The sequence below is a fragment of the Chroicocephalus ridibundus genome, chromosome 3 (genome assembly GCF_963924245.1).
Source record: "Chroicocephalus ridibundus chromosome 3, bChrRid1.1, whole genome shotgun sequence".
Lineage (NCBI taxonomy): Eukaryota > Metazoa > Chordata > Aves > Charadriiformes > Laridae > Chroicocephalus > Chroicocephalus ridibundus.
In genome coordinates this window covers 20,364,494-20,386,473 of record NC_086286.1, presented here as the reverse complement: position 1 = coordinate 20,386,473, position 21,980 = coordinate 20,364,494, and the positions used below count along the sequence as shown (strand labels likewise).

The following is a 21,980-nucleotide window of genomic DNA, read 5'->3' as shown; positions in this document are numbered from 1 at the left end:
GGCTCTGCCGAGTGCTGCTTGCAGAGGGTTGTCCCTCGCAGTTTGTTGACCACAAGGCTCGGGCGGTCCCCGCCTGTGGAGCTGCTCCGAGCCCGGACCAGTATATGGGGCTGCTCCGTCCCAGGCTCTGCCTTTGCTCAGACATTTCCAGATCCACCCCCCGGCCCCGACTGGCACCTCAAGTCCAACAGCTCCCTTCTCATGCCGTTCCATTTGTCCTCCCCATCCCTGGGATCCCCTTGCAGAAGTAGCAGCTCATTTAAAAAGCCACAAATCAGCCTTTTTTCCCCCGTGCACTTACAAGTCCCATCACACTGTTAAAAAGAGTGGGCCTGCTGCATCCCCACAGCCACCACCAGATTTCAACTGGTAGCATTACTGGAGTTTCCATCTCTGCTCCTCTTCTCCAGCTTTCTGAGCTAAACAAGGAGGTCTGCAGGCAATTAGAGAGCAGGCAATTAGCCTTTAGTTAAAACTATCCGCTTGAAGGCAGGCAAAACCTCAGCTCCTGTGATAACAACAAGATTACAGATGTTATCATTCCTTAACTATGCCCAGACTGTAAGCTTGGCTGCTCTTGCTTAATTAAATAGCTCTTAAGGGCAATGTTATCTGTTCCCCAAATATTTGTATATTGGATACCTTGTCTCCAGTCATGCAATGAGTTAGAAGCACTTCCTAAATTACAGAAGGATTTGCTTTGTCAGAAAGAAACTTAATAGACAATTTTGGCCAGCTCCACACAGGACTTTCTGATGTTTCTCATTTTACAGTCAGCTTTATCTGTGAGCAGTGAGCAAACCGTACGCTGGGTAAAACATCTATACAAGCACCTCTATTAACACGAATAAACTTCTGAAAACAGGAAACCCACAAGAGATGACTTCTGTGAAGGGATCAAAGCTCCACGTGGGTCTGTGGCAGAGCCCGATGCGTGGCCAGCTCAGTCTGCCTCCCCTTCTTCTCACCCAGCTGCGGCCCGTTCCCCACCTCCCATCTTGGCACCGAGACCATGGTCCCCTCCTGCGCCTCGGTCTCCCTCACGCTACGAGATTCAAGCAGTGAAACCCCATTTGCTTTGAGGACAGGGATGGAAACGCCTTATTCCTGATTCACGGAAGTGCTCAAACATGAGTTATTGTCCTGTGGGTCTAAGAGCCCTGCGCCTCCTCCAGAGAGCAGAGGCAAGGCAGAGCAGACCTGAGGACCCCCACGGGAGCAAATGCAAGTGTAGGTAGTGCCCAGACCTCGGGGGAAGAGGGAGATTGGTGGTTATTACATTACTTTAAATTCTGAAAAGGCAAATGGCATTCACCCCACCAATTCCTTACCTTGCAGCTCCTCATTTCTACTAGCACACAAGGTGGACCTGTGAGGTTTGTGTGGATTCTCTTGGAGGCACCAGCTAGAAATCCGTCACGACACTTCCCAGTGCTTTGGCTGATGGAGGAAAGACCCACTGAGAACAATATGTTGTTTTACCCTGCACTCGCAAGAAGGGTTCGAGGGAGATATCTGTTTGCAGACCTCCACTCACCAAAGACAGGCTGGGACCCTCGTGCCGCATGATATGCGCCTCACAAGCTGGGAAGATGTGGTGTGAGATCTGTTTGGGTTGCACATGGCACAGTGTTCAGGTCCAGGACAGCTGGGGAGAGCTGGACTTTACAACTTGCTCTCCATTGGGTGCTGCTAGCCACGGACCTGTCCCTACAGCTCGTCTTTCTTCAGCCCTTCCCAAGATCACACAAGGGCCCGCCCAATTCTGCCATCTCGTCCCACTATGCAGACGGGGCATTGCTGGAGACCTTGGCATCACCCACATCCCCACTTTTTGTGCAGCAGTGGCCTTGTATGATCTCCTGTGGCACCATCACCATTCTTAGGCCAGAATACGGGGGGATTTTCCATGTGTGTTGGGTGAGGAAACGCCAGAACAGAGTGCAAGGAAGCAGCAGGACATCTCCAAGTGAGGATGCAATCACCTGCAACCGACACGCACCTTATTCCTGATTCTGAGAAGAGAGAAATGATCCATCTGCTCACTGCAACACAGGGCAGCAAATGACAAACAGCCGATCCTGATCGTCACTTCAGGCTCTCTTGACTACCCAGGCTGAGGCTGTTTTGGGTCAGTGACGGAGCCAAATCACCTCAGCTCACTGTTCCTGCAAGGACAGAGGCAAACTGAAGGTCATCCACATGCAGCAAGGTTTCATTCCTTTAGCCCAAGGTTTATTCATTCTTGATTTTGCTCAACAGTGAGAGGCAAGCTAAACGTGAGCAGGCATTCTCAAACGGTGGTTGGATGTGCTGCTGACTAGGAAGTTTGCAAATGGAACACTTTGGAAAGGTGGATTTAGACTGAGCTGGCAAATAGGAACACAGCCTTCAGCTAACTGCTCAGCAGGCACGGCCTATGAATTAGAATGTTCATTACCAGAGTTAGATAAAACTCAATTAAGTTCACCATGCCTCTTCGTATATACGCAACTGCTGTCTTCAGAAACCTGCACTACGATCAATGCAAAATATTGCTCCTAAATGTCTTTAACATCAGAACTTCAAATGTAAATTCCCAGGCTGGTCTAGAAATAAAACGGGCGGTACAAGCGCCTTTTGGCAAACAGAGAAATGCCACAACAAGCACTCACAGCACAGAAGTGAACTCCTGAATTGTTTTATAGCCTGGATCGCTCTAACACTTTGTGATAAAACATCGTTTGGGTTCGGTTCCACTGTCTCTTTTGCCATGCCCGAGACAAAAAAACGGAGTTGCCAGGTAGAGCGTTATGTCCTAGCGTATGGATGCAGAGTCTGTTTATCTTCTGGTGGGACTTGGGTGATGGATCCTCCAACCAGTGAGCCCATCTAGCATCTGGCACATACCTCTGTGCGCTTCAGCTGGAGATCGGCTACACGAAGGGGTTTTATCCATCTCCGGTTGGAGGCTGGTGTGTATCATGGACTTGCTTTTTCTCCTTTAATCCTCTGTCAGCTGCAGCACCTTCTGAGCTCTGGGGAGGGTCCAAGACTCTACTGTGCTCGGTACCAAACTGGCAGAAGATGAAGTTAAGTCTTATCCCAGCACACGTGCAGAGGAGAGTGCTGTAAGAAAGGCTGGACTGCAGGTTTTGGACTGGACCTCCAATGCCAGTCAAAACACTGCAACATCCCACAGGGGGCTCTGGGGTGGCTGTCCTCAGATATGTGGGCTCTGCCTCATTTGGGGAACCCCCCCACTTGCATGAACAGTGTTTGCACAACTCCAGCTGTTGCTCACCATCGCGCTACCCTCCTTACCCCCTGCCAGAAAGCACACAATTTCTACTGTCTGATTTCACAGCTCCCTCACCATAAGAAACGAACCTAGGCAGCGAGACGGAGAGTGCACACATCAACTCCCACTACTGCTGCTTGCTTCAAGATCTCCCAGACACTGGCATTTTGCAAAAAGACCCCACACTGAACTCATTCTGTGGATTCTTTATTGCTTTCACAATCTTATCTTTTCAGTAGTTTCCCGAGAGCCTGTGAAAAAAACACGGGATCTATTGATTAAACATCATCTTCAGGAATCGAGTAAACGCACGCTTGAAGACAAAGTCACATTCACTGGCTGTTTCCACCTGAACGTCCCTGGTCGAAAAGCCGTCAGAAGAATTGTGGGAAAGCAAACAGTGTTACTGAATAGTAGCAATGGGAGCAGCGATATGAATGGCATGAGAGCGCTACTGGTGCCCTCCTCTGAAATGTAAGCCTAGACAACCTGTCCATTTGGGCTGGGCTTTCCCAGTTGCATCTCTGAGCGGAAGAGACAGAGGGACCGAAGTTTTTACCATACTGTCCGTCTGACATTCACCCAGGGAGATTTCTTCATTCCCTGAGCTTCTTTCACATCACTCCACTCCAGCTTTGTGTCTGGAACCTCGTCTTCAGGCTCGGGATCCTCGCGGACATCCCCCTCAGGCAGTGCCACCACGATGGGCAGAGGGCCCTGCTCCTCCCGGAACTCCACTACATAGAGACTCTTCTGGTTCGCTAGCTGTTGGTGAGTCTCCTGGAGCAGGAAAGAGAAAAGACAATCAAAGCAATGATGCACAATGTTGGTTCACTTCAGGTCAAATACCCCAGGTATATGGGGTAGGGAAAAATAAAGTCATTTACTAATAAACAGTTTAAACTGTGTAAAATAAATGACTCGTCAGTCTCGTGCTCATGGGTTTCAAATGAGCTAATTGCATAAGCAGCAGGAATTCAGGTAACTAGACTGGAAATATATTAGCATTACAATGTCATCCTAGAGGAATTTGCCTCTGGAAAGTATCTGGCCAGAAAAGGCACATGCTGCTAACAAGGACGCACGTTGGCATGTCAGTAACGTGCAGTTTTTATGTCTTTCTATGGATACAAATTCTGCTTTGACAACAGTAAAGTGCTTATTACTGCCCTGACAGGTAATATTGGCTAATATAATCATACGAATTTAACATTATTTTCAACTATACCTCTTCCTCCTATACAAGTCGTTTTGTTAACACTCAGAATTTAGAGAATAAATGTCTACTGGGAACAGGAAATTTTTCCCATTCAGGGCAGTCAAGAACTCTACCAAGTGCACATCCCTCAAAGCAATAATCTATGCAGGCGGCCTTTTTTCCATTCTTCTGTTCATTCTGTGGAAGATTTCTCAGAGACAATGCATCGGAAATACATGAGAGACTTCCTCAAGTCTGATTAACCTCCGATACTGATAAGCATCTGTAACTATCTCATTAGGCAAAGAGGATCATAACCCCCTCCCAGGCTAAGCCGAGAAACTTGGCTAGGACAGGGCAACAGATTTGACAACTACAGCTTTGCAGGGCTATATTGGGGATCTAAGCAGCTAAATCCCGGCAGCTACCAAGAGTTCATGACCAAATGAGATAACTAGGAATTTCCAAAGGCCTGACTCATCCTAAGGCTGGTGTTCAAAGGAAGTCAGACGAAATGCTGCATGTTGCATCTTTCCATCAACCACACGCAGCTGGCTCGTCTCCATTGTGACACTTTGAGTTAGACAAAATGACACCACCTCCCTGATTCATTTCAGAGATCTTAATTATACCAGCGACAGAGGCAGCTGTGACGTTCAGTCCTTAGGCAATGAAAACTCAGAATGCAGACAAACATGCAGCAGCAACCAAGGCTGCGCCATGACTTCCTCTGCCCATTATTTTTCAATGTCACCAAAAATACTACAAATGAAAGCCTAGAAATTCAGATCTCTCCTGGCGGCATTTGGCTGCGGAACAGGCACAGTTACATACAGCTGCTTCTGACTGGACAATTTCATACAGCTGCTGAGGAACTACTCACATGCTGATTTTGTTTTCTCTTTGGAAAAATAATTCTTTTTGAGCCTAGAATATAAACTGTTTCACCACAAAATATTACAGTATCAATCCCGTTCTGTCGCCTGACCGAATGTATAGAATCGTGGAGAGTGCAATCTACCTGTTGTGTCAAGCCTTTAAAGAGAGCTCTGGTGATGTTAATCAAGTTTTTGGATCCAGAAACCTTGGCGTACATGTCTTTAATGCCAATTAGTTTGCAGATGGTGATGATAGCTCGGTGGCAATGAAGACCATACCCTGGGGGAAAAAAAATACAAATTAGCGTTATGTGGTTATTCGTAAGCATACAACTTAGCTAAGGAAGAAGAGAGAACTAAGACCTCTTCTTTGCTGTTTTTGTTACCTAGCATGTGTTCTAACACATTGTATCTTAAAAATGGCAAAACCGTTCTGGGAAGACCATTCTTCCCAGTCTCACAGTCATGCTAATGTAAAGATCTTGTTGTTTTTTTTTTATACTAAATACACCCAACTTAACATACTGCAAAAACAAATGACAATGCCACCATCTATAAACTCTAAACATAAAAGCACAGAAACCGCAACCTGAAGAAATGGTTACTACCAGAGGTGAGGGCAGCATTCCTTAGAAAGACCGTTGGCAGCTTTAGAAGAATCTTCCACAAACATACCCCACAGCCCTGGCAACACTCCTCTCCCACTCAGCAGAAAAATAACACCCAAGTACTTCCCCAAACTAAAAAAATTTAAAATAATAATTTTAAAAAATTAGCAGAGAAGCAAGGCAACAAGTTCACTTAGAAGAGCATTAAAAGGAAGCCATTACAAGGGGAGAGGATCTAAATGTAACTGGATCCCGGCCAGGACTGTCTTTTCTAAAAAACGATACTTACATCACTTCAGAACCACTTCCTTTGCAAATTCAGGTGACAAGCTGCTGAATGACAACTTCAGTAACTCCTAATGATGGCAAATCTGACTTTAAAGTCCTCGTTCACATACATGATGGAGGGATTTAAACTGGACTCCGAAGCTGAAGGGTTATCAAGCATTGGAACAGGCTGCCCAGGGAAGTGGTTGAATCACCAACCCTGGAGGTATTTAAAAGACATGGAGATGTGGTGCTGAGGGACGTGGTTTATAGTGGTGGTTCTGGCAGTGTTAGGTTAATGGTTGGACTCGATGATCTTAAAGGTCTCTTCCAACCTAGACGATTCTATGATTCTCTGCTCAAGCACTGCCGTCCTTTGGGCTTCCTTCCAGAAGGACCCTGCACTAGAAGCAATGTCAGCATCTCTCATTCCCAGGGACATTGCTGCTGGATGAGGGGCCCACAGTGCCTTCCTACATCCTGAGCTTGTGCTCAAGACCTCTGTTGAACACAGAGCAGGCAGAGATACCGGGAAGGGAAGGAAAAGGGAAGTCCAAAGAAGCCTGTGGGCAATAATGCTCCAACAGAACAGTGCGGTCTAAACACAGAGCTGCTGGGAAAGGGTGAGTGCCCACTGACACTGGCGTCTCTTGCTGCTCACAAGCCTTTGGGTAGCCAAATAAAACCTACCACATTTTTATTTTATTCAGCTCTTGGTGGGCAAAGCTTTGAGCACGGAAAGTGGGACTGAAGCTGCTGCAAACCGAGGAAGGCGTCATTGCACCCACTTATGCCGAATTCACACCATGCAGTGGATCTCCAAAACGTGAGCCTGTTACTTGTCTCCTGATTTAGTCACCGCAGTTCACCAGCTTCACAGTCTATGCAAAATATAATAACCACCAGCCACGAGGTATGCTTTTCCCCTCCAGGTTACAAAAGCTAGCAGAATGCCGTGCACTATCCAGAGAGCGAGACAGCAGGGATTACCAAGGAAGCGTGCAGAGATACCACCTCCTTTCTCCTGGCCCAGCAACTGGCATGAATTCACTTTGTTATTACATTAGCGGCACAACATGAAGAACAGGGAGTGGAAATAAAGCAGGTAACAGACTCCTCAGAGTTAAAACTACATTGGAAAGAGCAAAACACTCTATGCTTGATTAAAAGAATTGCTTTTTCTAGAAATACAGAAAGAACAAATAAGCATTGTGACACTCATTTGCTTTCAACTCACTGTTCAAAGCGATAAGATCATCGCGAAAAGTTTGTCTGCGTGGTGTGGAAACCACAGGCCAAATTACAAAAGTTTGTCATGTAACAACTTGTAATTTGTAGGTGACTGGTGAGGAGAGACAAACTTCTTTCAAAATCCACAAACACAACAGAGGTTTGCATGTCATCCACATCCATCTCCATCATAGAGTGTTACATTAGCTCCAATGCATAATTATAGTACATTAGTGTTAATTGCAAATGGTTTCTTAGACTTGCTGATTTTAATGAAGGAATTCTTTTTTTGAGGAGTCTAATTTTGCTCTCTCGTTCCCCAGAGAGATGTGTTTCATGTGGCCTAGCTCTATTAATCTTGAAAAATTGGTTTGTTATAGTTCTAATGTATCTTACTTAAAAGCTGAAAAGCCAGGTTATTGATTAGTCCACTCTGCGGGATACTCTTGCTGCTGAGCAAACGAGGAAAAAAACCTATCTATTCCAGTGCTGCATGTTTTATTGTGCCAGTAAGTCCCTTTTTCTTTCAACCTATAATTGGAAAAGAAACTATAACCATCCAAAGCCATTTGTTCTGCCATTTGAGAAAATACCGGTTTTTATGCTACAAGACGAAGTGAAGCTTTAGACACAATTATATGTGAATGACCTCTGAGAGGCTGTTTGTCAAAGTTTCATTTTCAGCAACTTAAAAGCATTTAATTTCCGGTAGTTTTATGGTTGCTTTTGTCTCGTCTCATCTCAATGAGGTTTCTGCAGATTTGTTAATACGTGAAACTCAGAAGCCAGCAAACCAGTCCATCGGTCACTGAACAAAATTTATTCCTAACACAAAAGCAAATGATTCCACCTGCAAACTCCAGCTGCGGAGAAAAAGCTGTGCTCAGACATTTTTCCCTTGCCTGTGGCACCCACCCTGCCTTCCTGCAGTTAAATTCAATGAGGCCTATACAAGAGAGCAGGGGCATTTAAATTTTCTCACGCTGGAGAAGACAGAAACGTAAGCAAAAGAAGTATTTAAAATGCATCCTTCCTATAACCTAAGACAATCTTCTGGGTAGCCACTAACAAGAGTTTGGAAATAGAACATCCACTTCGCATCCCCACTAAGGGACTACTCTGAGTGAAGTTCACATTCGGATGTTCGCATTACATTGCTTTTTTAACTTGGATTTACACTTGCCTAATACGAAATCCTGACTGTACGATGAGGGTTTTCTCTACTTTGCAGGGATTGGGAGTACATTCAAGAAAAGAACATTTAAGCGCAACAGTGACTTTACCTTTTCTACTAAAACATTAGGCTTCGTTGCGATCATTTGCTGAGGTAGCTGCCCGAGTCCTACCTGCAGGAACTGGAAATAAACTGCCAGCTGTAATTAGGCAAAGGGAGAGGCTTCAGCATACGTAACTGTACAGCTGTACTGCCATCAGCAAACAGAAGCAATCTTTTAGACTTTAAGGGAAGACAGTCTACATACGCCATGGTCTAATGTAAAAGCTATGAATAATTGTAATTTTTTTATACCTATTAATTACAGCTCTGTGCTGGGCTTCACAGCCGCATAAGTTTATTTGACAAACTGTTTTGCATTTCCCCTTATTAATTCACATTAGGAGCTAATTTACACTACCTACAGACGTATCAAGGCGGCTAGCAGAGTCCTCTCATGACTACTTTAATAGTAAAATCAAGTCAGAAATGAAGATTAAGAGATGTCCACACTCCAAAAGATAGCATGTTCTGCAGCACGGATGAGCAATACCCCCAGCAGTTTCCAGCCAGCTGACACATGCCAGAAACAGGAGCGACGTGGAATGGCGGCAAATATGAAGTCCAGAGCCTGCCTCAAGTTAAATTGTCAAAAGAGGGCTTGAGTGGGGTCACCTCCAGCATCTGCATGTAAGCGAGGAAGCGTCTGCAAGGTTTCGTTAATGGAAAAGTGCTTTCTGGGAAATCAGCATGCTGAGGTGCCTCTCTCAGGCCGGTGGGGTAATATTAATCATAAGGTGACCCTGATTGTTCTTGCTTCTCAGATTCATTAATGTAACACGTCAGCTGAGGTGGGAAGGTATGTCTTACTCTATGTTCCACTACAAGAAAATAATATCTACTGTGAACCCTCCTTTAGCATTTAACACTAACTGCATTATTTGTTTGCACGCGCACGGTCAGATGTGTAGTTCAGTTCTGCTACTGCTGCTCCGTGCATGTTTTTGCTTCATTATACTGAAGACTAACTTCAAGTTTCTTTTAAGTGGCTATCTCAAAAAGTATAGCCCAAATTACCCAATTTACCAATTCAAAAGCTCCTTAAAAGCAGAAAAACTGCAGAAACGTAAATGACAGGACAGTCTGACTCCATACATGTTAACTTGTAAAGATTTTTCTAGTCACATGCTATCACTTTACTGTCACACTGATTAAAAAAACCCTCATCCCAGAATCAAAACGTCATCAAACAGAAATTGCGTTGAAGGTTCACAGCAATTTTGGATGTTTTCAAAGTACATTAGTAACTCTGAACATTAACAGTTAGATTCCCATATTACTAATGTGACAGTGCAGAACAAGAATATTAGATACACAAAATTAAATAGTATGTCCAAAGCATCAATGCTTCAGCTTACTCAAAGGCTGCAGAAATCGATGAATTAAATAGTTGAACGTGACAGTGTTCTGACTGGAAAATCATCCCAAGGTTCTGACTTATAAGCTAGTCATTAAATGCTCTTGCATTTTAGATCTTATCATAATGAAACTGAAGTGATTTACGAGTTAGCCCCATAAATGAATTCGTTTCCTATTCGTATATTAAAATTAGAGGACCAATTAAGGATGCTGAGTAGCAAACTAAATCTGTTTTCTACAGAACAGCAACTAAATTTATCTGTCCTGAAAGCAAAGTTAGGCTAAACAAGTCAAATCAAACCTTTGTACATAAAGGTCTAAATCAAAAGATTCATGCAAAGAGATGACCTCATGTCATCACTGCAGGTCTGCAAAACAGAAAGACCCTAGAAGGTAAAATGAATCACACTGAAAACTGCAATGCATTAGAAATAAGCTAACCATTAGCTCCCCAAACTACCTCATGTGCTAAAACTTTTTTATGCTGCAATCCCTGAAGAACGCGGCAGCAGTTTACAAGGTTGCTCTGGATGTTTCCCTGTCACCGCAAATGACTGGCAAAGCACATATTGCAGCAGCTCTGAAGGTGAGGAAAAGGATAGCAGAAAGTCAGCAACGTGTCTTCAAAAGGTCAGTGTTCATGCGGAAGCTATTAGAGCCAGCGCACACACAACCGGGGGACAATGTGAGGTGGGCTGTGGACTTCTTCGAAGAAAAGCATGAAGGGAACAGTCATGGCCATCCATTTCCAGTCCCATGACAAAAATCTGTGCTGTGTCTTGCTGGTGCAGAACTGCTGACACTAGGCGTGATACAACTGGGAGGAAAGTGAAGAACAGCTTGCAAAGATGGAGAAATGAAAACACTGCTACTGTGTAACAATGACACGGTCTTTGTGCTGGTACAGTGCACCACAACAAGCCAGGGTAAATAATGCCTCTGGTTTCCACACTGGGAGCTCTTGATTTTAGGGAAAATAAATGGTCTCGGGGAAGCAGCAGGCTGTGTGCTGTCCTGGCTCCAGCTCATGACCACAGGTAGTCCGAGGCAGTGGAGGGAGGGTATCTGCCCATGCCATCCCAGGGTGGGCTTAGGAGGGACAGGCACACAGATGCGGCTTGCACTCTCGTTCCCATTTGAAGCACTCCCACTACCGTGTACTAAACTACCCTTGAATCTTGTCTTAAAAACAGCGATTAAAAATCACTGCAAAATAATGGAACAAGCCTATCAGTTCTCCAAAGCATGCGTGGGGCATACGGTGGGAAGAAAAACCTGCATGGTTCTTCTAAAGGCCTTTGCCTCCAACATCTATGCTATTAGATTAGACTTTTCCATGCCTAGGTAATTTAGAGCAGAAAGAATTACACTTAGGAAGCACGAAAGAAAACAAGGAAGAGAGCTGCCACCAGTGTAAGAGGGTCAAACCCCAATTTACAATAACAAAGCCATGTCATCAATGGTAGGTGTTTCTACTGAAAAATAATTCATCATCTTCAACATTTAAACATGGTAGACTAGCACCACATGATCCATCTCTGAAGTAAACAGACATTGCACAAATGTAAAATCAAATAAATACCGGTCAGTGATTAATAAAACTTCAATATTTCCAGGCAGCTTTAATTACCTTTGTTTTGCTTCTTCATGCGGATGGTTGTGCTTTTAAATTTCACTGTAATGTCATGGTAAACTGCAGGGGAGAAAAAAAAGGCATTACAGCTAAATTCCTGCTTTTAGAAAAGCTTTAGCTCAGCACACTTAAGGACTACCTTTCTTTTTCAGAACTGTGAATGGGAAGTTGGTTTTACTCTCCTCTGAGTTCTTTAAAGGGAAGGGTTAATTTAGGTAAATTTCTGGACTGGATTAGGAATGTTTACACATCTGTGAATGCTATGTTACTACTGTATACAAAACCAAGCTTCACTTGAGAAATATGAAGTGTGCCTCTAATGATCCTCAGTTAGCTTTGAAGTGAGCTCACGTGATACAATTTAACCTTCTTCCTCATACTCAGGTTTTTCTAATAATTCAGCTTTTAACCTAAGATTTCCCCATAGGCTTCAGCGTTCTTGGATTTTCCATACAGAATATTTACCATTACAGTCTCCCTGCTTCTCTCTGCTTCAAAAGGAACCCCAAACTCTCATCCTTGGGTGAGTGGCTGTTAAACACATCTGATTCAGTGGCTCAGTCTCTGCACAGCGGGTTCTAGCACTGCGGTCAAGATGGCTTGGAGAGCACCTCTACGTTAAGTAGGAGGGAGAGCACGGGGGAAACACCACCCAGTTTTTAATCAAATCCCCAATCTGTTAGTGTGAAATAATAACGCTCGAGGACTAGGCTCACGAGGATAACTGCAGTTTTGTATTTGTAAGCTGAAGCTTTAGTATACTGAATATTTATCTACATAATGCCTTGGTTAAATATTCATAGACTCAGTAAGGTACTATTTTTCAAATTTTTTCTGAAAGATAACTCAATATTTGCTCTACTGGTACCACGTCTGACGTCAGAGAAGATTTGTATGGTATTAAATGGAATTAACAAAAAGCTACCATGAAACGTCAGACTGACTTCTCCAGCCCACGTTCTCCCCAGCTGCTGAGCTCTGTCATCTTACACGGACTGAGTCAACAGGGAACCTTCTCTGACACTCAAAGGGGAAAAGCACAGAGGAGCTCACTGCGGAGAAGAGATATCCAGCCAGTGTCTGACTTCCTTAACTCTCATCTTGCTACTACCCCCTTCCCCTGCCCCCATTTTTAAAGAGCCTTAAATACTATGCATAAAGCATGCAAATTTTAAACATGCAAAGGCAGGAGACTAGAAGGGAGATAAATCTCTCAATAGTTTAACAACATCTTGTATTATGGAATCGTAACTTTTCTTTGTGACTTTCCTACAACTGTTGATACAAACCTGAATGAAAGTAAAGAGTAAACCACATATTCATTCCAGGTAACGGCGACTTAATTTTACCCAGGGACTGCCAGACTCTGTACTCTGACATTACCACTGTCTGGCTAGAATAGGCTGGGGCTAAGATTTCATACAGCAATGCCGAAGAACCAAAATAAGGCACAAAGAGTAATAATACAATGCAACAGATCAGTAAGGTTTTGGTTAACATCTTTTTATGCTTTGTAACTAGTTGCAACCACTTCGTGTTGGTATATTCAGTATATATTTAAAGGAGTCTAAAAATATCACGATACTTACTTGTGTGGTTCTGATACGTCTCTATAAAATGTAAGCAGTGTATCGCTTTATTCTTTGCCTAAGGAATAAAAGCAGAAAACATTTTTTCTTGAATTTTTCTGCAAAAGATTTGAAATTTACCATTGTTCAGGTAACTAGACAGAACAAAGCAAGAAAGAAAACTTAGAAAAACAGGTTTGCCACATCTAAACGATTTACTTCGTGGAAACTAAAATGTTCTCTTTAAAGAACCACTTTCTCCTAACAGACTAAATATTTTAAAAGATTTCTCTAATATGGTAACAACTTTATAGAACTTTGTGTACTTTAGCATTACTACTTGGATAGATTAGTTGAACATTACAACAAAACGTAGAATAATGTATATGTACAAGTAACATTTTGAAGTCTAAACAGGAGCCTTAATAAGGTCATTATGCATTTGTAAGAGAAAAATTCCTACGCACTAACTGTATAAGCAGGTTGTATGCTATATAGATATTGGAAACAAGTGAGCAAGAGGGGACAGGTATAGGCCATAGAAAAGGCAGTAGAAAGAAAATAAAGAGTGCATTAACAGAATGTCATTGCATGGCAACCTCATTATCCATGTCCAAAGAAGAGCAATGATACTGGTGAAGGGTCTAGAGAACAAGTCCTGTGAGGGAGCTGGGGGTGTTCAGCCTGGAGAAAAGGAGGCTGAGGGGAGACCTTATCGCTCCCTACAGCTACCTGAAAGGAGGCTGTAGGCAGGTGGGGGTCGGTCTCTTCTCCCAAGCAACAGGTGACAGCACAAGAGAAAACAGCCTCAAATTGTGCCAGGGGAGGTTTAGGATGGATATTAGGATATTTCTTCACCAAAACGGTTGTCAAGCACCGGAACAGGCTCCATATTCGTGGAGTCATCATCCCTGGAGGTATTTAAAATTAGTGTAGATGTAGTGCTGAGAGACATGGTTTAGCAGCAGCTTGTCAGTGTTAGGCTACTGGTTGGACTTGATAATCTTAAAGGTCCCTTCCAACCTAAGTGATTCTATGATTATTTGTATCAAGATGGGCAAATCATATACATGGACTCACTTCTTTGATTAGGCTACAAAAGATATTGATTATTTAAAAAAAAAAAAAAAAGAAAAAAGATGCAGGTACGCATTATTTACACTTGTCATCAAGCAACAAATAATTCAATCAACATACTTTCCGTAAAGCATTCATCCTGTCACCTGCTTTCCCCATTGCAAAACCTGCAAGACAAAAAAAGAGTCATTTTATTACTGAGAAACACATGAGGCAGGGCCTTCAGAAAGCAAAGGGGGGAAAAACAGAGAACTTCACAAAGTCCTTTAAGTTACCTGTTACTTCCACAGATCACACTCAGAAAATGGTCCAGAGGAAAACACAGAATCCACAGAAAGTAAGTTTAGGAATTATAAACACCTAAACAACTGGATGCCAATTGCTTGTTGTCAAATGAAAACAAATAAGGCTTAAGTTATTTCTTTTGTGTATTTGTCCAAACAACCGAATAGTGTGACTGCTTCACCCCAAAAAAGTCCTGTCTTCTGCTTAGAAAGAAAGAAGGGAAGGAAAGGGAAGCTGATGCAGATATATCAACTACGTCTGTACAGAGTAGCTGTACAGGAGACTGGGTTTCTATTAGCGGAATAGAGAATGTGAAAACCAGGTTTAACAGAATAGTGCCTTTGCAAAAAACGCATGCCTGTAGAACAAAGAAAAAAACCAGACCGCCAGTTTACAAACAGCTACCTAATTCTCTCTGCACCCTCAGAACTACTCCTGTTTACCAGGTGAACCGTGGTAGCGATGAAGGGATTTCACAGCAGTCTCAGAGAAGTTGCAGTCGGCTCAGAGCAGGACATCAAATCAAATGACTGCATGGAATGAATAAGGGGACGTGACGACTGTTTTTAAAAACTCTGCAGTCCAACGATGTCAAGGTAAAAACCATTTAACTTCAAATCAGCCGATCTAGCTTTTTTTGTCCTTTGATGTTGCTGTTGTGTCAAGTAGGATTACCTGTATCCAAAAAGCCTAATCCAAAAATCAATGGGATTGGAACCCATCGGCTGACACTGACTCACTGATTTCATGCAGACACTACAGGAGAAATGGGCTGAAAGGGGTCTAGCAAAGAAATACCATTCTGAGCGTTGTGGTGCTACAAGCAAAGAGGACACGACTGCAAGCCTGGAGCCTGCTGCGGAAGCAGCGGACAGCCAAGGGTAGTGTCCGCTATCAGCTGCCTCCTGAGGCAGCTCTCCCTGCGCACACACCAACCACGCAGAGGTCCTGCACAAGAAAACGCAAGGAAACTGTGCTGTTCTTTCAAACGCACACACAGAGCACAACAGCAGTGCAATAATGCTGTGAAGTCACACAATAGATTAGAAAATGCCAAAACCAAAGTCACCCGGGCAACCTCAATTCAATCATTCAGCACATATTGATTAAAGTGATAACATGTTTCATGAAAAAGCTTTTCAAAGAAGAGGTAGGAAGAATTTTTTTCAGAGTAACATATCTTTCTGCTGGAGAACCACACCTGAAAATTTATATATAAATTTTCCTCCCCTCCAAACTGCAATTAAAATTCAGCTTGAGGCACACATCTGGACTTGAATCTTTCACATAAATGAAGTTCTGCAAAACTGTAGCTGACTGGAAATACAGTTGTCTTATTAAAGCTCCCACATACATCCCATCATCAGAGATATCTATTCAGCTCGTAATAAAAGCAGACTATTTACATCAAAAAGGCGGATGTTCTGCATATATATTGAAAGCAAGATTTTCTTTACTAGAGTTATATATCAATGCAACTGCAATTTCCTGTACTCTGCCACCAATATAATACATGCCATATTTCTACCTCCTGATAGAGGTAGGAATCCTCTATTATTTGGATTATACTATTTGGTTTGTTTACTTCACAGCTATTTACTTTGTATTTTTTCAGCTGATTCTTCTTTTAATTCTGCTCAGCTGTCTTATCTCTAAGACCATTCGAGGTCTAAGGGGAATTTTAATGCACGTCAGTTTATATCCACAAAAGAATGCATGAAAACCGTCTCCTTATGGAGAAAAACTAAGCACGTTCAAGGGTGCTTCTTAACTAAAACATCCTGCAGCAAAAAAAAGATATCTTTAACTCCCCGTATTTGAAAACGGAGGTAAAGATAAACGCTATTTCCTCAATAACAGAACTAGAAACCTGGAACAAACTCATTGCTGTACAGGGTGGTTGCACAGTTCCTTTACGGATGCTTTACGATGCCTTTAAGTGGCATTAGCATTGTCTTGGAATCTGACTCATTCCAAAAGTTGGCTACCAAAAGCAAAGCGTGTACCGTCAAATGAAGGATGGCCAATAATTTTTGTAACTGACAAAGTGAAACAGAAAATCCTTAAAAGAAAACATACTTATCTGGGAATATCTGCTAGCCTTTACAGATTTTTTTTAAGATGACAGTGACAGTTTTGGGTTTCGTTTTTCTTTTTCAAAAAGACAGTGACAACCACATCATGGAATTTGTGGTTTTTGCTTTACCAATATGTAATATGGTTAAGTATTAAATATCCGATATATAAAGAACTGGCTAGACCATTGCATTGAAGTACTAACATGTGCTTGTCAGACTTGTCTGGCCTTGTCCATTTTCTTTTGGTTGGTTGGTTGTTATTTTTTTTAAATGGGACCTGATCATTTAGAAAATTTGCACACAGAACACAGAAACTCCTTCAGCCTTTTCTACGCTGAGCTGCCCATCAACAGCAATAACTGATGCAACTAAGAATTTCTCTTGCAACTTTTTACTTTGCACACAACCCTGTAAAAAGCTGCAGTAGAGTGAATTCTTTTTTTTTGTAAAGACCAATTCTGACCAACTCAAAGGCTCTTCTGGCCACGACTGCGAAGCACTTCACTTGAAGAAAGAACTGTCATTACTTACTGCAGCATCTTCCAAACTTCTGGGGAGAGAAACATGGCGCAACATGCATCTATGTCTTTGCTGTGAGTGATCTTCCAAACATAGGAAGCAGTACCATGGTATCAGCTGGGATCCAGGGCTAGTTAATCCAAGATAGATGCTGCACTGAGGTGTTTTGATTGCTTCTAGAAATAGCTTGGTCATCACTATCCTGGATGCACAACTGTGCTTAGAGTTCCCTTGCAAGGAAATCACAACTAAACTGAATGCCTCTGAACAGCATTCTTTTCTTTCTTGGCAAAGACTGGGGAAAGGAAAAAGGTCTCTTTTCACAGCTTTTATTAGAAGACCCTTCATAATTTTACGTTTCTTTTGATTTGTCCTATTTGCTTCATGCCATAGACAGCATTTCTATGGTTAAACTTCAATTTGCTTGCTGAAGAGACCATTATAAAGACTCTTAATGGAAAAAGCCTACAAATGGGTCAAACCACAGATCACTGAAGTTACTATGAGATCGGACTCAAAGGGCCCTGAGTATTCTATTTTTCCTTAAAAGTGTTAATATAGTATTTGCAGGAAGCCCATAAAGTGGAATTTTTTTTGTGATTAAAATTATAAAATTTTATGATTTTTTAAAATGATTTTATTATGATAAAATAAGAAAGCTTCCTAAAGAGGCTGAATCAGAAGGAAATTCCCATACAATTCCAGGCACCTTTTGCAGGTGCCTGATTCTTTTCTTTGACTTGAGAGCAAACAATTACACTCTGCAGTTAGGCGCCTAAGGCTAGGTGACATAAATGCAGATATGCATGGCTGAACGCTTTGAGGCTTTGATTTTTTTTAAAACCATAAACAGTACGTACAGCAAAAAGAAACTGTCCAGGAAAGAACAAATCATCCCTTCTGGTAGGATCTACTGGTAGGTAGTTCTATCGCTCTAGAGTTAAATAAAAAATGTTTTTACCACTGGATAATATAAGCTCCAAACCTATCACATATTACCAATTTTCTGAATTTCTTTTTCTTGTGCAAAACAAAGTGTCCAAATGAACACAGGCATAGTTTGATTATAAAGCTTACTTTTATAGATGAAACTCAAAGTTCTTACAGGTATTTCAGTATTGCCCAGTGGAAAAAAGGGTAAATTTTCTTTTCCTTTTTTTTTTTTTTTGTTTTGTTTTGAAAGTATAAAAAAATCCCTTGAAATCACCATACCTCCCGAAGTCCTATTACAAACAATGATTAATTTGGCATCTTTTACATACAGTAAACGCACATACCTGCAGCCCCTTTACCATTTCCAATAGCCACTAAGGCACGTACTGATTTTTTTCTGCCTTCCTTGGCCTTCATACAAAACACATTTTTCACCTGAAGAAAAAAAACACAAAGCATCTTGTTATGGCATTATGGTTAGCACTCTGGAAATCTAAATTTGCTTCTGCCTCTGCTACAGACTCCCCTACGTGACTAAAGGCAAGCCACTGCTTTATAGTCTCCTGCCTTAAATGGTCTAATAGATCATCTGAGATCCTTTGTCCATCTGGCTCCTGTTCTAGCTTCCTTGGTTTTGTTTATATATTAAAATATATGTTTATTTAAATATAGACATATGTTTTAATATATAGTTTTAACACTATATAATATATAAGCTATATAAGAATATAATATAAAATATAGTATATATAAATATACATATAAAATAACATAGTGGATATTGCTTGACTGTGTTAATACCGGTGTCTCAGAATTACCAGTCAAAAGATACAATTTACTTCATGGTTCCTTTCTCCCCTCCCTCTCGAACGCACCAGGGTCTACATTCATGAAGCCTCAATGTGATTGCCATAAATTATAATAACAGTTAAATTAAACATGCATTGTTAATTCATGAATTAAGCAGTGCTCCCCCCTTTTCCCTATATGCAATTCTTCAGTTAGCTAGTCTGGTTGTAGCACTATACATCTGAAAATATACTGTTCTATAACAGACTATATCTAAAATATACTATCCTAAAATACTTGGTCATGGCTTAAACATTCTTACTGAAATTCACAAACAAAAAAAAAAAAACCCAAACCAGCCCTTAAAAATTCCACTGACATCACTAGGTACAGATTAGGAATGAGTGCTGCTGAAAAATTCCACCTTGCTTTCATTAGAATAAAGATGCTGTTAAATTCAAAATGCATTCTAGAGAGCATTTCGAAGAAATATCAGCTCTGCTAATTGCTTATTCCAAGCTATTTTTCTTTCTGCGATCTTGGTGCTTACAAGAACAAGCTAAAAAACCAAGCCCCTGGAGATGAAAGTGCCTGTGGAAATAGTCTATTTGCAGAAAATGCAAAATAACGACGAAAGAAAGAAAAGAGAGATGAAGCAGAGCGAGCTCTCCAGGAGCATCAAGAGCATACTATTTTTGCTTTGCACATACTTTTGCCGATCTAAATAAGTACTTGAACAAAAAAAGAAGTTGGCATGCGTATTGTCAAAAATAAAGGATGTGATGTTTGTAGAATCTACTCGAAAATTATTCTTCTCCCTCTCCAGAAGGTGGCAATGAAGACCTAGGCCATGAGCTTCTCCAGAAGCCTTCCTAAAACTGCACTTGTCAGCTGTTTCTGAGCAGCTCGGAAGCAAAATGTGTTCAGTCACCCATCACAACCAGCGCTATTGCACTTCTCCTCAAACGCCGCGAAGGCTGTTCAAGCTTGATAATGTGCACAGGCAGCCATGGCTGCTGGAACAACGGTGTCCTCAGATCCTCCCCACCGCAGCCCGGCGCCTCCTCGCATCAAAGCAAGCGGAGCTCTTCAGGGTCATGCTCAGCAACTCTGCCCTTCCGTCTCGGATATACAGCACGCAGCCGAAAAGCCTACTGTTAAACTGCGCTGGAATTAATTAACACACAATGAACAACGTGCCACTTTCGAAACAGCACGACCTCTGAAAAGTGACTGAAACTAAGGCACAATTACGCCTACTTACTAAATAGCCACTCAAGCCAGATTTGAAGGCAGTTTTTAACATTTGAAAACAGATGCTCAACCTTAATCACAGCGTACCTCAAACTGACTCTCTCCCTGCATCCATTCCCCAGTGGTGATAATGCAAATTCAGCTTGCTTTTGAGAGCCGAAGGAAGAACAGCATCTCCCAAATACAAAATGAAACCACCGTAAACTTATTATCACAAGGAGAAACGGCAAGCAACAGGTTCAAAGGTGGAGTTGAAAGTCTAGAAATAGGCTCCAGTCAGAGATGGGCTGCTAAAGGCTGTTGTGATTTCAAGTACTTTATCAACTGTTGCACTGTTAGACGAAGGTGAACACCCAACACTTCCCTAGAGGTTTTGTTCTTGTAAAAGCAGAACAAAGGACAGGCCAAGCACTTAGTCCCTGCAGACCACACGCACACACACGCAACAAAGAGTGAGGTAAGACAGAAATATAATTACGAAAGGATTTAATAAGAAGATAGGCTGTGGTGATCGGGTGCAGGGCTCAGACAAACATATGGTGTGGCCCCATCTCAAATGCAGCCAGCCCCTTTTTATACAACTCCCTTCCCTCTATTCCCTCTATTCCTCCCTAGCCCCGTCTGCTGCACACTCCTTCACCAGTTTGCGCAGTTTCAGTGTCACCCCTCCAACATCCTGGACCCTCAGGTTTGCGTCCTTATCAGCTGCAAAGCACTGGTTTGCCTGCAGCTTTTTGATAGCCCACCAGTGAGTGTGACCAACAAGGTTTGTTCCATTTCTTTGCGTCCATTACTTCTGTCTGTCAGGTTTGGGTCTCCATATATTTTGCTTACAGCTGTTCCCTTTTCCTTAATATCTCACTGGATATGAAAGAAATATCCTTTCCTTAATCTATCAGATGATCTTAATGAAATAAACATTCTCACATTCTACATACCCTGACCAATTAGTGTGGTTGACCACAGTTGGTTCTCATTACCACCAGCCTCATAGTCTGTTGGTCAGGATTGTGTCTCTGTATGTTCTTTCACAGCTTCTCCCTTATTATTCTCTTTTTACATTGAGAAGGTCCTTAACCATGCACCTTTAAAGGAGGAGATGCTCTCTCCATCCATGTACCCTCAGAGAAAGCTGGGAATGCAATCCCAGTGAGCACAGACATAAACACACCTATACGACACATATATGCATATAGACACAGCAAGCCCCGCGGATCAGCACTCACACAAACACAAACAGCACTAATAGCCTCATTCTGCTCCTCTCCGGCTGATCAGGGTGAAGGTCCATTAGTGGGAAATATTTATACTCCAGTTGCTGGTGTATATACTTAGACCCCCTCCCATCCATGCACATGCACACAGTAAGCAAGAGCCCCTAGCCCAAGAAAATAGTTAGAAATTGAGTTTAATAAGAAGTCAAGACGGACAGCACTGATCAGACACAGGTCATGGCGAGACAAGCATACTGACCAGCCCTGCTTACATGTGAGCCACCCTTTCTATCCCCTTATCCCTCTATTTTGCCCACACTTATTCCTCCCCAAATCACCTACGTCCCGCCCTTTGCTCTCCCTTTGGTTCCTGCCCTAGCCATCCCGTCAGTCTGGTGTAACATTGAAACGCTCTTCCCCTGCGCTCCATGATTCATCCCCTACTCCTTGGCAGTAACCCCCCTCAGACTGTAGGGTGCTCCACAAAGCTCATCTCAACAGACGTCACCCCTGGACCATGGTGCTGAGGCTATCCCA

General features: G+C 42.4%; 1 protein-coding gene across 1 annotated transcript in view; it reads right to left on the bottom strand.

Annotated features, from left to right (window-relative positions):
* Positions 1-3,471: 3,471 nt before the first annotated feature.
* MRPS5 (mitochondrial ribosomal protein S5) overlaps positions 3,472-21,980 on the bottom strand; it is a 58,423-nt gene continuing 39,914 nt past the window's right edge. The window contains exons 6-11 of the mRNA XM_063328312.1: positions 18,531-18,621; positions 14,492-14,538; positions 13,316-13,373; positions 11,724-11,786; positions 5,500-5,636; positions 3,472-4,060 (exon numbers count right to left, since the gene is read on the bottom strand). Coding sequence (XP_063184382.1) covers positions 3,836-4,060; positions 5,500-5,636; positions 11,724-11,786; positions 13,316-13,373; positions 14,492-14,538; positions 18,531-18,621 — 621 coding nt within the window. The 3' untranslated portion in view covers positions 3,472-3,835. The remainder of the gene's footprint in view (positions 4,061-5,499; positions 5,637-11,723; positions 11,787-13,315; positions 13,374-14,491; positions 14,539-18,530; positions 18,622-21,980) is intronic.